The 14,328-nt window shown below is 36.0% G+C and overlaps 1 protein-coding gene across 1 annotated transcript in view; it reads left to right on the top strand.

Moving 5' to 3' along the window:
• The window catches only part of ADGB (androglobin), a 224,289-nt gene that overhangs the window by 51,609 nt on the left and 158,352 nt on the right, over window positions 1-14,328 (top strand). Inside the window, exons 5-7 of the mRNA XM_056126354.1 lie at window positions 2,145-2,354; window positions 9,296-9,435; window positions 12,095-12,181. Coding sequence (XP_055982329.1) covers window positions 2,145-2,354; window positions 9,296-9,435; window positions 12,095-12,181 — 437 coding nt within the window. The remainder of the gene's footprint in view (window positions 1-2,144; window positions 2,355-9,295; window positions 9,436-12,094; window positions 12,182-14,328) is intronic.

The following is a 14,328-nucleotide window of genomic DNA, read 5'->3' as shown; positions in this document are numbered from 1 at the left end:
CCAGAGAGATACTATGGCTGGTAAGGCATTTGCCTTGTGCTGTCCCCAGAACCCACCAGAGAGATCAGACAGAGTACAGAGTCAGGACTTAGCACTGAGCACAGTTGGATGTAGCCCCAAATTTAAGCACAAAGCTAAAACAAATACTTTCACAATATTTTCTCCTAAGATTCAACCAAAGCTGTTGGGTGAAGGAAGGGGCTAGAGCAATTGTACAGTGGGTGGGGCATTTGCCTTGCATGCGGCTGACCCGGGTTTGATTCCCAGCAACCTGTATTGTCCCCTGAGCACCTCCAGGAGTAATTTCTGAGTGCAGAGCCAGGAGTAACCCCTGAGCATTGCTGGGTATAACCCCCCAAAAAACCAAACTATTGGGTGAAATCATTATTGATTAAAACACATCATCTTTTTTTTTAATATTTTGAACAATAATGAAATAAAATTTTTTTGGCCATTTTCCTATCATGTACTGAGTTGCTGGCTTTATTGTTAATTGAATTAAATTTTTTTTGTTAAAATATACTTATTTTATGAATCATATACATACACTGACTTTAGCTTTTACTTCTACAAAGTAAAAAAAAAGTATAAATATACTATAGTCATACTTTCATATATACAAAAGTACTTTAAACTAAGTCAAAGTAATTTAAGAAATTTTCTAGAAAAAAATTGATAAAAACACAGATATTATGATGTTTGTATCAAATATATAATTTCTGTATAAGCCAGGAGACTAAACCTGAGCTGAATATTTCAAAAAAATGCCACATTATTGAGATAGTTATGGCTTTATTGAACACCCAAATGTGAGAGAATTCTTATATATCATTTCTATTGCTTGCAAAAATACTGATAATAGACACTAAAATATATGCATATGCATGAAAAACTACACTCAAGAGAGGCAGAAGAAACTAAGCTCTCTGCAAAAAATTTGCAAAACAAATTCCCTTAGAGAAGTTCCACACGTAGAAATCAAGGCATGCAGTAAGAGGTTGAGCTTATATTTAATTGTGTGTGCGATTTTAATTATTTCCTTCTGTAATTTTCTTGATTGACATGGAAAAAAATTTTCTTCTAATTTCAATATTTACACAAGAGTATAACTTATTCATTTGTGAAAAGTCAATTATAATAATTCCAAAACAATATTACCGTTTTAATACCATCATGATTCCTCTCAGAAGCATTCAGTCTCCTGCCCCTACCCCATATGTATGTGTATACACACACACACAAACACACACACACCACACACTTGAAAGAAAGGACAATGTCAATTGAAGGTCAATATCAAATCACTGACATTGTTCTCTGGAAGATAGCTCTCAACTAAGAATATATTTGATATCCTATTATTGCTACTTTCTGAAAACAGAAGCTACACATGATTTTTCTCTGTAGCACTGTAGCACTGTCCTTCTGTTGTTCATCGATTTGCTCGAGCAGGCAGCAGTAACGTCTCAACAAATTGTGAGACTCATTTTTACTGTTTTTGGCATATCAAATACGTCATGGGTAGCTTGCCAGGCTTTGCCATGCGGGGATACCGGGCTCTCTGAGAGGGGTGGAAGAATCAAACCTGGGTCACCGGCATGCAAGGCAAACGCCCTACCCGCTGGGTAAAAATGTCTTGAAACATGAACCAAGTAAAAATAAATAAATAAATAAAAATAGCCAACATTTATCTCACCTGATTTGCTGAAGGGTTAGTAAGCACATCACAGATTATAACATGATCTATTAAGGTGATACCATTTAAATAAATCGCTAACACTAATTTTCACTAATGTACTATTATGGAAAACAAAAAAAAGCACATTTTAATGAATACATTTTGAAATGCGGGAATTCAAACTCAAAAACTGGATACAGTCTTTTGTCCACTACTAAGTATATCAAAAGAAAACTTATTTTGAATAGATTTCTTAATATTTCAAATAAATACAACCAAACAAATAGAAATCCAAAAGTTAAATTTTTTAAGTCAAAAATTGTCAAAATTTCTCTGTAGGTCATCAATATAAATAAGGGACACATACTTTAGAATTTAATATTACTGTTTGATGTAGGTGTTACACCTCCCCACAATTACAACCAGTGAAAAACAACGAATCAACACTGAGGTTTCTTGCCTTTAGCTAATGAGATGGATAATCAGTGAAATTTATGCAGTCTGGAGGATACGCAATGGAAATCCTTCGAGCAACACAACCAGAACTACTCCAGCAGACCCACCCGTTCTCTCCTGGAAGCCCTGGGAGCACATATACTCCCTGTGCAAGGCAGTAAAGGGCCACATGCCATTGTTCAATAGCTATGGAAAGTATATTGTGAAGCTCTACTGGATGGTAAGTCCATGTTTCTGTGCGTTAAAATCCACGGGTCTTTCCAAGTGTAGCTTTCCTGCTACAGTGTGTGTTTCCTTCCTCAATGGCTTACATGCTTGTTACCCTGTCTGATCCGAGAAAATGAAGTTCCGTTAAGATAGCAGATGTGTATAGCTCTGGGAGGAAACGTGCTACCTGTGTAATTCAGTAGGAAACACTGTGGATTCTCTTGTGATAACCAAACACCTCTTCAAAGAGAGACTACAGAGAGGTGGCCCTCTCTGTGTCAGCCTCAGGAGGTGGGTGGCCTGAATGGGCCCTGGTTTGTGGAATTCTCGTCCTCTCTCCTCTGTATACCACAGAGGTATACTGGCCATGGAAAGGTGAAGGAAAGGGGTTGAGGAGATGCTGAGTGTCACCCTGTCCTTCTCTCTTAGTGTTTACTGATTCCATCCCAAGCTTCTCTGACAAGATTGAGATTTTGGTTTTGCTTTTCTATAGGGGTGCCATGGGTCTGTGTGGCCACATCTGGAGGGGCCCAGGGGTCATGCTCAAGGGACCATATAATTCCAGTGAACTGATCTAGGTGCTACATGTAAGACAAGGACCTTACCTCCTATATTATCTCTCTGGCCGTGTAGAGGTTTATTTTCATGTGAACAATATTTATTCTGACATTTCAAGTTTTTATCTTTGCCTGTTTGAGCAAAAAAAATTATCAGGAGCATTGTCACTGTCACTATCCTCCCGTTGTTCATCAATTTGCTCGAGTGGGCCCAGTAACGTTGCCATTGTGAGACTTGTTACTGTGTCTGGCATATCGAATACACCACAGAAAGCTTCCCAGGCTTTGCCATGCAGGCGAGATACTCTCAGTAGCTTGCTGGGCTCTCCAAGAGGGGCGGAAGAATTGAACCCAGGTCGGTCGGGTCGGCGATGTGCAAGGCAAACGCCCTACCCACTGTGCTATCACTCAGTAGCATTGAAGGAACAGAAATTGAGGATTGCAATTCCCTTCGTTAATGTGTCCTGGGAGATTCACGCCCTTTAGCAAGGCTAGATTATATTAGACATCTTTGGGTTTTTAATAGTGAGATGCTGTTCTCTGAAGGACCAGTATCATCATGGTCAGGACCAGATATATGATTTGCAGAGCTCATTGTATTAAGAGTCTCAAGACCGTAATAGCAGCATTTTAGACTGAACACAGTGCCCTTCTAATCTAAGTGTGTAGTCCCATGTGGTTTTAGAGACCTGAGGAAAAAACTGTTCTTTAACATTCAAGAAAGCTGCATGAGTGTAAAACTTTGATTACCCCATTAAGGAACATGACATTTTCCTACAGAAGACCAACCCATCTATCTTCCTCGGAGGGGAAATATAGAAAGGCCAGTGCCTAGGAATTAATAAGATCATTGCAGCAAGGAAGTAAAGGTAAAGAAGGAATATTAGTCTCTGATAATGGACTGGGTGGGTGTTGTTGATATTCACAGCCATGCAGTGAACCTTAAAAGTCAAAACAGTTAGGCAAGAAAAGCAGCTTGTGAATTACCAGAGATCTCTCTATGTGGAGCGATAGCACATCGGTAAGGCGTTTGCCTTGCACGCAGCCGACCCGGATGACCCAGGTTCGAATCCTCCGCCCCTCTCAGAGAGCCCAGCAAGCTACTGAGAGTATCTTGCCCGCACATGATGTATTCGATATGCCAAACACAGTAACAACAAGTCTCACAATGGAGACATTACTGGACCTGCTCAAGCAACTCGATGAACAACGGGAGAACAGTGCTCTCTACGTGACAGGAAGTGTTCAGAATTTCAGGCCTTCATTAGTGTGTCCTCTATATAAGAAAAACAATAAAACCTATTTTTTCCACTTTGCATACTAAATAAATAGCTTTAAGATTTTTTGACATTGGCCAGATACGAAGATTATTGAAGAGCATTAACAGCAGTTTTGAGACAGGGAGCAGTTTCTTCCTTTCACATTGCTGTAACAAAACAGCAGCTGGTCTACATACCATTTCATCAGGTACTTTCCAATTTCAACATTCCTCTGGCACCATTATGGGGACAATGAAGCTCTTGCTCCCCACTTGAAATACAGATATTGCTATTGGCAGGCGTGCTCAGAATAGCTCAATGTTTGAATTAGTCTGTAAATAAATAGAAAATGCACCCACTGCTAACCATCCTCAGTTGTTAATCAATGTAGTGATAAGAGAAAAAGTATTTGCTTTTGTTTTTGATTGACCCTTAGCCATTTCTTGCTCAGTATTGTAGAATGCAAAGTTTCTTGTAAGGGCGTGTACAGAAAAGCATCAGGAACAATACCCCTTCTGGTGATCTGCCCAGATCACCTGAGACAGCCTCTCTGGATTGAGGCTGCGGCGTGACATTTGCAGCTAACTCTCTCACCCACTGCAGAGAACCATGTTTACAGCATATACTACTGTGAATAATGACTATTTTACTATAGCACAATTACCTTTTCGCCAAATGAGAGCTTTTTTATTCTCCTTTCATTTTTAGTGACATTTTGCATGCTTTTAGTAAAACACATTCAAACTCGATTACCTGCTCAAAATAGAAAATTAGTTTCCTGTGACTCCATCATACATAGTAAATGATTATGTAAATCCTCCTACATCTATTATATTCTCTCTGTATGAATGTACTATAGAACATAAATGTCTTCCAACAATAGGATCGATATATTTAATGTTCTGTAGACTATATTTCCTCTAACAGTAAACACTAAGTGCTAACCAATACAAATCTACCTTGTGGTTCATAATATAAATGTGAAAATAGAGGTATTTCACACATTTCATCTCAATGGGTACTTAGGTTACACCCAGAGGTTTTACCAACCCAAAGTTTGTGATAAAAATTTTATATGCACTTATATGTATATGCATTTCCCCCAATTTCTTGTATTTTTTGGTAGAATGTATACATACGGAATTGTTTAATCAATATGATGTGAAAATTCTTAATTTCAAGAACTATTTCCCAGTTCATTCTTGCTCATATTTTCTGCACATTTGATTTAATTGGGTAGCTTTTTATTTTATCTATTCTCTCTATATCTCTGGATTTATCTGTTTGCATTTTTCCTTTGTCTGTCCTCTTTTGTGTTTCTTGAGTATTCCTTAGAATTCCATTTGCATGTCACTACTGTTGTTGAGTGTATCTTTATATACTGTTTTCTAGTGTTTGACTTAGAGATGAAAATATTCATGTACAGTTAGTTTATCATAGTTCAATGGTATCATTTACCACTTAAAATGGAATATGACTTGGTCAGTAAGTAGGGCCCTTCATACCCTTCCCTTTATAATATAATTGACATATAGTTACCATGGGCTGGAGCGATAGCACAGTGGGTAGGGCGTTAGCCTTACAAGCGGCCAACATGGCCGACCCGAGTTCGATTCCTCCGCCCCTCTCGGAGAGCCCGGCAAGCTACCGAGAGTATCTCACCCACACGGCAAAGCCTAGCAAGCTCCCCGTGACGTATTCGATATGCCAAACAATACGTAACAAGTCTCATGATGGAGACATTACTGGGCCCGCTTGAGCAAATCGATGAACAACGGGAGGACAGTGACAGTGACAATGACAGATCTAATAGTTACCATACATACTCCCTTGGCCAAATTGAGGCCTTTATCATAATTCTGCTTTTAAATGTCATAAACAATTAATAAAATTTACGAGAACATTTCTCTCTCATGTCTTGCCGTATGTTTTACTTTCTCCTTTGCTATTTTTCTTTTTGATACCCTAAAATTTCTTGCATTCTCATATTTCCCTTCTCTCTTTGAACAAAGAGAAAATTAATTTCCTTTCATCATTCTTTCAAAGCCAGTCAACTTACTGCCAGAGATCTTTCATTTATTTGGAAATGTTTTAATTTCACTCTTATTATCAAAGGGAATGTTTGCTCAACAAAAAATTTCTGGGTTGACTTGCATGGTTTTTGTGATTTCCCTGGATGGTTATTTATTTTTCTGCTGGTTATTTTGGGCTTTTTCAAAAGCTGAAGGTGATATAAGTGGGTGGGGATCATTTGGAATTATCTTGCTTACAGATTTTTTTGCATCTTTAGGATTATGTTTACGGAAAACCGTAAGAGAAATCTGGGAAATTTTTCAGCTTTATTCTTTCTAATATATTTGTAGCTCTGCTTTCTTTCTTTCCTATTTTTTGGGATGCTAATGTTTTAACATTATTTACCCTAAGACATTTACTCAGTATCTCACAGAGCCCTAGAGCTCATTTCACTTTCTAATAACTATATGTCTTTGATTCTGATTCTCAATTGTCTAACTTATGTTTATTAATTTTATGCCACCTTATTTCAGCTATTGATCTCATTCAGTGAGACATTTGTTTCAGTTCAAATTTTCCATTCTTATATTTTCTATTTTTTTGACTTGGTTTCCCATCATTTTTGCATACTAATATCTGCTTTGAGAAGCCTTATTATCAGAGAATTCTTATTCTAAGCTTGCAGTAGTTTTCTACTGTAATATATTGATTGTGTTTTTTCATCATAATTGGAATTTAGCTGAATTTTGGTATGTTGCATAATTTTGGATAATTTCTTGGACATTAAATCTAACATTTAACCACTATAAATGCAAAATTCAGTGACTATTAAGATTTTTATACAATAGTTTATAACAATAATCACTTTTTAATAGTATTTAATCATTCTGAATATACCCATGGAACAATAATTTTATTTTTCTCCAAGTCCCTAGCAATTCTATTAATTTGCTTTTTCAAGGTACCTCATATAACTGAAGTCATACAATATTCACCCTTTTGATTGCATTACTTTACTGTGTTATCCAGAGAACATTTTACTTGAAATTATCAGTGATTCACTAAGCACCACTTACAAATATGTGGAAGGAAATCAAAGATAAATTTAACTACTATATAATATATAGTATATATATAATATATACTATATAATGTATAGTTCAGTTACAAGTATCATACAATGAAACAATTTTTACTGTTGTTTCCATTTACTTAAAAAAGTATACTATTCCCTGAATCTTCAGTTTGAAGGATACTCCTGTTCTCATTTCCTTCAACATAGCTACATGATGCTTTCTGAACCTTGATCAATTCAGACATATAATATATTCTAGTGCTTGCTCTACATACCTTTCTGCACAGACTGTAAGCAGTTCAGTGGTATAAAATATGAGTAATGCAGCTTTTGAGGATCACAGTATGCAAGTAATTTATTTCATGCTGAGGTATTTCTTGGGAAAAGACAATGGGTTTTTAATAAAACCTGGTAGAGTAAACAAAAGTTAAAAAAAGCTTTGGGTGAATTCACAATAAATGTTATTTTTCTTCAGTTTTTATTTATGATATGAATAGTTGGGTACATACTGATTATTTTGAGTGCATATGATTTTGTTGAAGTATTAATTAACTCAGTGTTAGTGAATTTTAAATTAAACCTTTCATTAAGAGTAAGAATTTATTGGGAATAAGGGACAATATGGTAATTTGAAATATGGAACACAGTCAATCAGCATAAACTAAAATTGTGCTAAATTTATTTTTATAAAATTTTCTTTCTTTTTTTGGGAGGGTCACACCCGGCAATGCTCAGGGGTTACTCCTGGCTCTGCACTCAGGAATTACCCCTAGTGGTGCTCAGGAGACTATATGGGATGCTGATATTCGAACCCGGGTGAACTGCGTGGAAGGCAAATGCCCTACCTGCTGTGCTATTGCTCCAGCCCCAAATTTTTGATATTAATTTACGCTCCAGGCTGTTTTCACTTGGGGCGCCCCAGAGTGGGGGGGACGGGTGAGAGCCCTCCCAGCCCCAAGGGACCCAGCCTGGGCAACCGACCTCCACTACCCAACTGCTGTCATGCTCCAGGCCGCTTTCCACATGCTAAGGCCCAGCGTCACGCAAGTTAACATATTCCTGGACCGCGCAGTCACATGACACATCATAAGACACTCCTTACCCATTTTTCGTAATGACCATACCATATTTGATAGAAAATACACACACACACACACATATATATATATATATATATATATATATATATATATATATATGCTTCTCAGAGAGCCTGGCAAGGTATCGAGAGTATCTCACACGCATGGCAGAGACTGACAAGCTACCTGTGGCATATTTAGTATGCCAAAAACAGTAATAATAATAATGGGTCTTATTTCCCTGACCCTGAAAGAGCCTCTAATATGTTGGAAAAGATGAGTAAGGAGAGACTGCTAAAATCTCAGGGCTGGGACAAATGGAGACGTTACTGGCACCCGCACGAGTAAATCAATGAACAATGGGATGACAGTGATACAGTGATACAGTGATTTTACTTAGTTATTTACTCATGGTCCAAGGTATTATTGATTATACATTACTTTGTTTATGCTATTTCAAGCTATCTATTTCTGGCGTTATGTAGAATGGTCACTGTCACTGTCACTATTCTCCCATTGTTCATCAATTTGCTTGAGCAGACCCAGTAACGTCTCCATTGTGAAACTTGTTGTTACTGTGTCTGGCATATTGAATACGTCACGGGTACCTTGCCAGGCTTTGCCATGCGGGCGAGATACTCTCAGTAGCTTGCTGGGCTCTCCAAGAGAGGCGGAGGAATCAAACTTGGGTCAGCCAGGTCAGCCACATGCAAGGCAAACGCCTACTGCTGTGCTATCACTCCAGCCCCCTGTAGAATGGTACACCCAAAAATATCTCATAAGTTTGATGCAGGTGAAGATTTAGCATTTAAAATAAAATAAAATTATCAGCTAGAATAATACTTAAAATGAGTGTCATTCTCTAATATGTAAGAAGTTAAAATAAAATTACAAAATAGTAATATGAATAGTATGAAATAATGTATAAAGTGAAATAACATGAATTACTACTATATTCCTTCTCATTTTAGGGTTGCTGGAGAAAGATAACTATTGATGATTCTTTCCCTTTTGATGAAGATAACGTTTTGCTACTTCCAGCTTCAACTTATGAATTTGAACTTTGGCCAATGCTTTTGTCTAAAGCTATTATTAAGCTGGCAAATATTGAGTATGTAAATGAATTGTTATTTACTCTATAAAAGGGAAAGAGAAAAGCAATACCTATTTATATTTAATAGTTTTTTAAAAGTGAATTCAAAAGGCACTATCAACTTACTAATATCAAAATAAGAATAGCAACCCTACTGACTTAATGTATTTGGTTAGAAAGAGGAGAAATAAAACACTATGATTAAAATGTCAATAATGGAAAATAATGTTTTATATTAATGGGAGGAAGATGTCTTATGGCAAAAAACAGTTCATTAAATACTAATATATACTGGAATCTATATATTATTTTATAATGTTTATGTAGCTATTAATTAGTAGCTTTGAAAAATCTAAAGTTTTGGAAACATTTGAATGCATTTCTCAGGCTTTTGGCAACAGGTCTTTTTAATACATTCATGATAAGCTTTCTAATATTTCCTTCTATAGTCTAATGATTTCTGCATGAAGTACAATAACATTTAGAAGATATGCTTGTAGTGTGCTGACCTTCTGGCCTTCATTCCATCTTGTCCCTACCAGTGATAGATGCTTGAGTTACTAAGGCATGACAACTTCAGATTCTAGCTCAGTTGAAGAATCCCAGCTGCCCTTGACTGAATTTTACACCCGCCCCACTCCTTCAGAGTGTAATAGCATCTCAGTATTCAACCAAACACACCCACATGCTTTCACAGACTATGATCAGACTTTTGTCTTCCTGCTCCTAAAAGCATTGCAAGTCAACCAGAAGCTAGCTCTGTTTCTACATATGTTTTCTTATTCTCTCTCCCAAGGCTGTGCAATTAAAGCAGTTATCCCTATCACCCTTCCTATCAGTTTATTCTCTTCATTTTGTTTTATTGTATTGGAAATTCAGTTCATGAATCCCAGAGCCCTTAACTTCAGTGAATACAAAAAGAAGCCCTCCTTTCTACTTTCCACCACCATTTGTTAGGTAACAATCACTAAGTTCTCACACTGGTGACAACTATAGTTGCTTATTTTGAAAGAAAATAATGCTGCTAATTCTCACACTTTTGCTTGAAGTTTTAAGAACTAGAGTTGTAAATCCAGTAATGCATTAAATTCAGGAACAGCAGAAGGTGTTTGTGTTTGCTGACGTGATTTTATAGCAACTTGAGTTATGGTTATTCATTTTTTATTTTGTTTGGGGGCCCTCACCTGGCTATGCTCAGGCTTACTCCCAGATCTGCACTCAGGCATTATTCCTGGGGGCATCAGAGGGTCATATGTGGTGATGGGGATAGAAACGATGTGTGTCACCTGCAAGACAAGTCCCCTACCTGCTGTACTATCTCTCCAGCACCTGTTTTGGTTTATTTCTTTATGTAAACGAATCGAGCTTGAGAGTAGACATAGTGAAGCATGTTAGGCTTACTAGAAAAACACACTCTACATGCAACAACTTATATTTGTTTTTGCATTTTCTCAGATTTTTATATTCCATAGTGATCACAATTCATATCCCACATTGAAAATTACTCTGGAGTTGTAAGAAAAGTGATGAAAGAAACACATATAATTTCTGGGGAGTTTGCACAGTTACTTTATAAATGTTATTATAATTATTCAAGGAAAATTGAGACTACCCCATGAAATGTACCAATAGATATTTATCTATAAAAAGAGTATGCACACACCAAAATTCATAGTCAGATCAACTCGCTCATGCAAATTTATAAATAATGAAACATTTGACTGACAAAGTTAAGATTTCTTTAAAAGACCATGTTCATTGGCCAATAATATTCATCACCACCATTGGCACATAGCGGCTAAAGCTGTGATGTCCATGTGGGACGGACACATGGCAATTCTGTGTTTTGATATAAACAGATTGATAACCTCAGAAAAACTATTTAAAATGGGAACTCAAATAGGGAGAGTGATGTTTGGTCACTTGTGATGTTGCTTGACTTGATGGTGTGGTGGTAAACCCTCTCACATGGGACAGATCGGCTGTTTCCAATTTCTCTGCAACTATGAAAGATTCCATGAAAGATTTCTAATACCCATCTTGACAAGTTACGTGCAAACCTGCCTTAACACAGTTTCCTAGAAATTTTAGAATTATTGCAATCAGAAAGATTAGACAGTGCCCTATTTTAAAACAACAAGATAGTATATATACTCCGTAAAATATAAGTTGCCCACATTTATGTTTCATATTATTTGCACTATTAATATGCTCTATATTTCCTAAGCCCTGATGGTCTTCCATGGATTTTTAGAAACTTCTGCTTTAAGTAAAACAACATAGAAGGAAAACAGGTCCTTCAAGAATGTGATTTTATTTAAATTTAATTTTTGATCAAATTTATTGAAAAATAAAATTGAACGAAATATTACTTAGGACCTGCTCCATGTGTCATTAATATTAATTGTATATTCTATTCATAACATGTATGAGCTTGTTTTGTAACTATTTATGAACATCATTAATTAGATCTACTGAAGTGCCTTCATAAAATAAGTCATTTGTCCTTTGGAATAGCCTGTTCTTGTATAATAATGTACAGCCATTATAAAGTCATTATAACCCATATGTTTATGATCATCTTAGTTGTAAGAGGCATTTCTATTCTCATTACAATATACCTCTCTGTAGTTTCAGAATTTACTAACTCTACTTTTATGCTTTTTTTTTTTTTTAGCATCCACATAGCAGAGAGGAGAGAACTGGGCGAGTTCACAGTTATTCATGCACTCACAGGATGGTTGCCTGAAGTCATTACTCTTAGGTAGGCTTGAGCCTAAGAAAAGACAATAATGGGGCTGGAACAATAGCACAGTATGTAGGGTGTTTACCTTGCACGAGGCCGACCTGGGTTCGATTCCCAGCATCCCATATAGTCTCCTGGGCACCATTAAGGGTAATTCCTGAGTGCAGAGTCAGGAGTAACCCCTGTGCATCGCCGGATTTTACCCAAAAAGAAGCAAAAAAAAAAAAAAAGAAGAAGAAGAAAAGACAATATCTATGACCATCCTAATGATCAGTAATATCTGTCTTTAAAGGAGACAAATTTAGTATTGGAGAAACTTTAAAGAAGCGCAACATTTCTTTAAATTTTTATACCACAATGTTTTGGGAGAACAACATTTAGACTATTGTATAAAATTTCTTGAGAATATCAAGGATTCTATTTGAGATGTATTAATTTTAATCCTTGTATATCTGAATTGCAATCTTAAGATAGTTGAATAAGTTATGATGTATAAGATTTCCAGGTGACGTTTTATACAAATATATATATATATATATATATATATATACACATATGTATATAGTACAAGGCAATCATGTGTTTCAACAAAGATATTTTGGTAATTCAACCACCAGAAGTTTCAATTTCCCCATTTGCAATGTGATATACCTATATAAAGAATCATTAGGATATTTAAATAAGATAATCTTTCAGGGCTATGGTTACTGATTTGAAAAGCATATTAAAGTATTTATTGTCTAAATATGTGTTTTAATATATTTTTAAATTATTTTAAATTATGTGGCTAATTAAATACTGAGAAATGCATTCAAATGTTTCCAAAACTTTAGATTTTTCAAAGCTACTAATTAATAGCTACATAAACATTATAAAATAATATATAGATTCCAGTATATATTAGTATTTAATGAATTGTTTTTTGCCATAAGACATCTTCCTCCCATTAATATAAAACATTATTTTCCATTATTGACATTTTAATCATAGTGTTTTATCTCTCCTCTTTCTAACCAAATACATTAAGTCAGTAGGGTTGCTATTCTTCTTTTGATATTAGTAAGTTGATAGTGCCTTTTGAATTCACTTTTAAAAAACTATTAAATATAAATAGGTATTGCTTTTCTCTTTCCCTTTTATAGAGTAAATAACAATTCATTTACATACTCAATATTTGCCAGCTTAATAATAGCTTTAGACAAAAGCATTGGCCAAAGTTCAAATTCATAAGTTGAAGCTGGAAGTAGCAAAACGTTATCTTCATCAAAAGGGAAAGAATCATCAATAGTTATCTTTCTCCAGCAACCCTAAAATGAGAAGGAATATAGTAGTAATTCATGTTATTTCACTTTATACATTATTTCATACTATTCATATTGCTATTTTGTAATTTTATTTTAACTTCTTACATATTAGAGAATGACACTCATTTTAAGTATTATTCTAGCTAATAATTTTATTTTATTTTAAATGCTAAATCTGACAAGCTACCTGTGGCGTATTTAGTATGCCAAAAACAGTAATAATAATAATGGGTCTCATTTCCCTGACCCTGAAAGAGCCTCTAATACGTTGGAAAAGATGAGTAAGGAGAGACTGCTAAAATCTCAGGGCTGGGACAAATGGAGATGTTACTGGCACCCGCAGGAGTAAATCAATGAACAATGGTATCGAGAGTATCTCACACGCATGCCAGGCTTTGCCATGCGGGCGAGATACTCTCAGTAGCTTGCTGGGCTCTCCAAGAGAGGCGGAGGAATCAAACTTGGGTCAGCCAGGTCAGCCACATGCAAGGCAAACGCCTACTGCTGTGCTATCACTCCAGCCCCCTGTTAGAATGGTACACCCAAAAATATCTCATAAGTTTGATGCAGTGAGCTGCAGTTAATGATTTGAGGGTTACCTCTAAGTACAGGCATGATCAAAATGTGGGTGCTTGCTCTTTAAGGAATAAGTATAAGAGGAGGCAAGAGCATTGGGAGAACTCTGGAGAAATAGGTCACTTGTCAACCATGTGCAAATAAAAGGCAATTTTAAAGGGTCTGCCAACATTATCTATAATAATAGATTAAAACCACAAAAACTTAGTATATTTGCCAGAGAAGGGAAGAATAACATAAAGTATTATTAAATTCCTTGCTAAAGTCAAGTGAGATGAAGATATT

The sequence above is a fragment of the Sorex fumeus genome, unplaced genomic scaffold (assembly GCF_029834395.1).
Source record: "Sorex fumeus unplaced genomic scaffold, SorFum_2.1 ptg000061l, whole genome shotgun sequence".
Taxonomy (NCBI): Eukaryota; Metazoa; Chordata; class Mammalia; order Eulipotyphla; family Soricidae; genus Sorex; species Sorex fumeus.
Note: the sequence above shows the minus strand (reverse complement) of the source record. Positions and strands in the feature narration are given on the sequence as shown.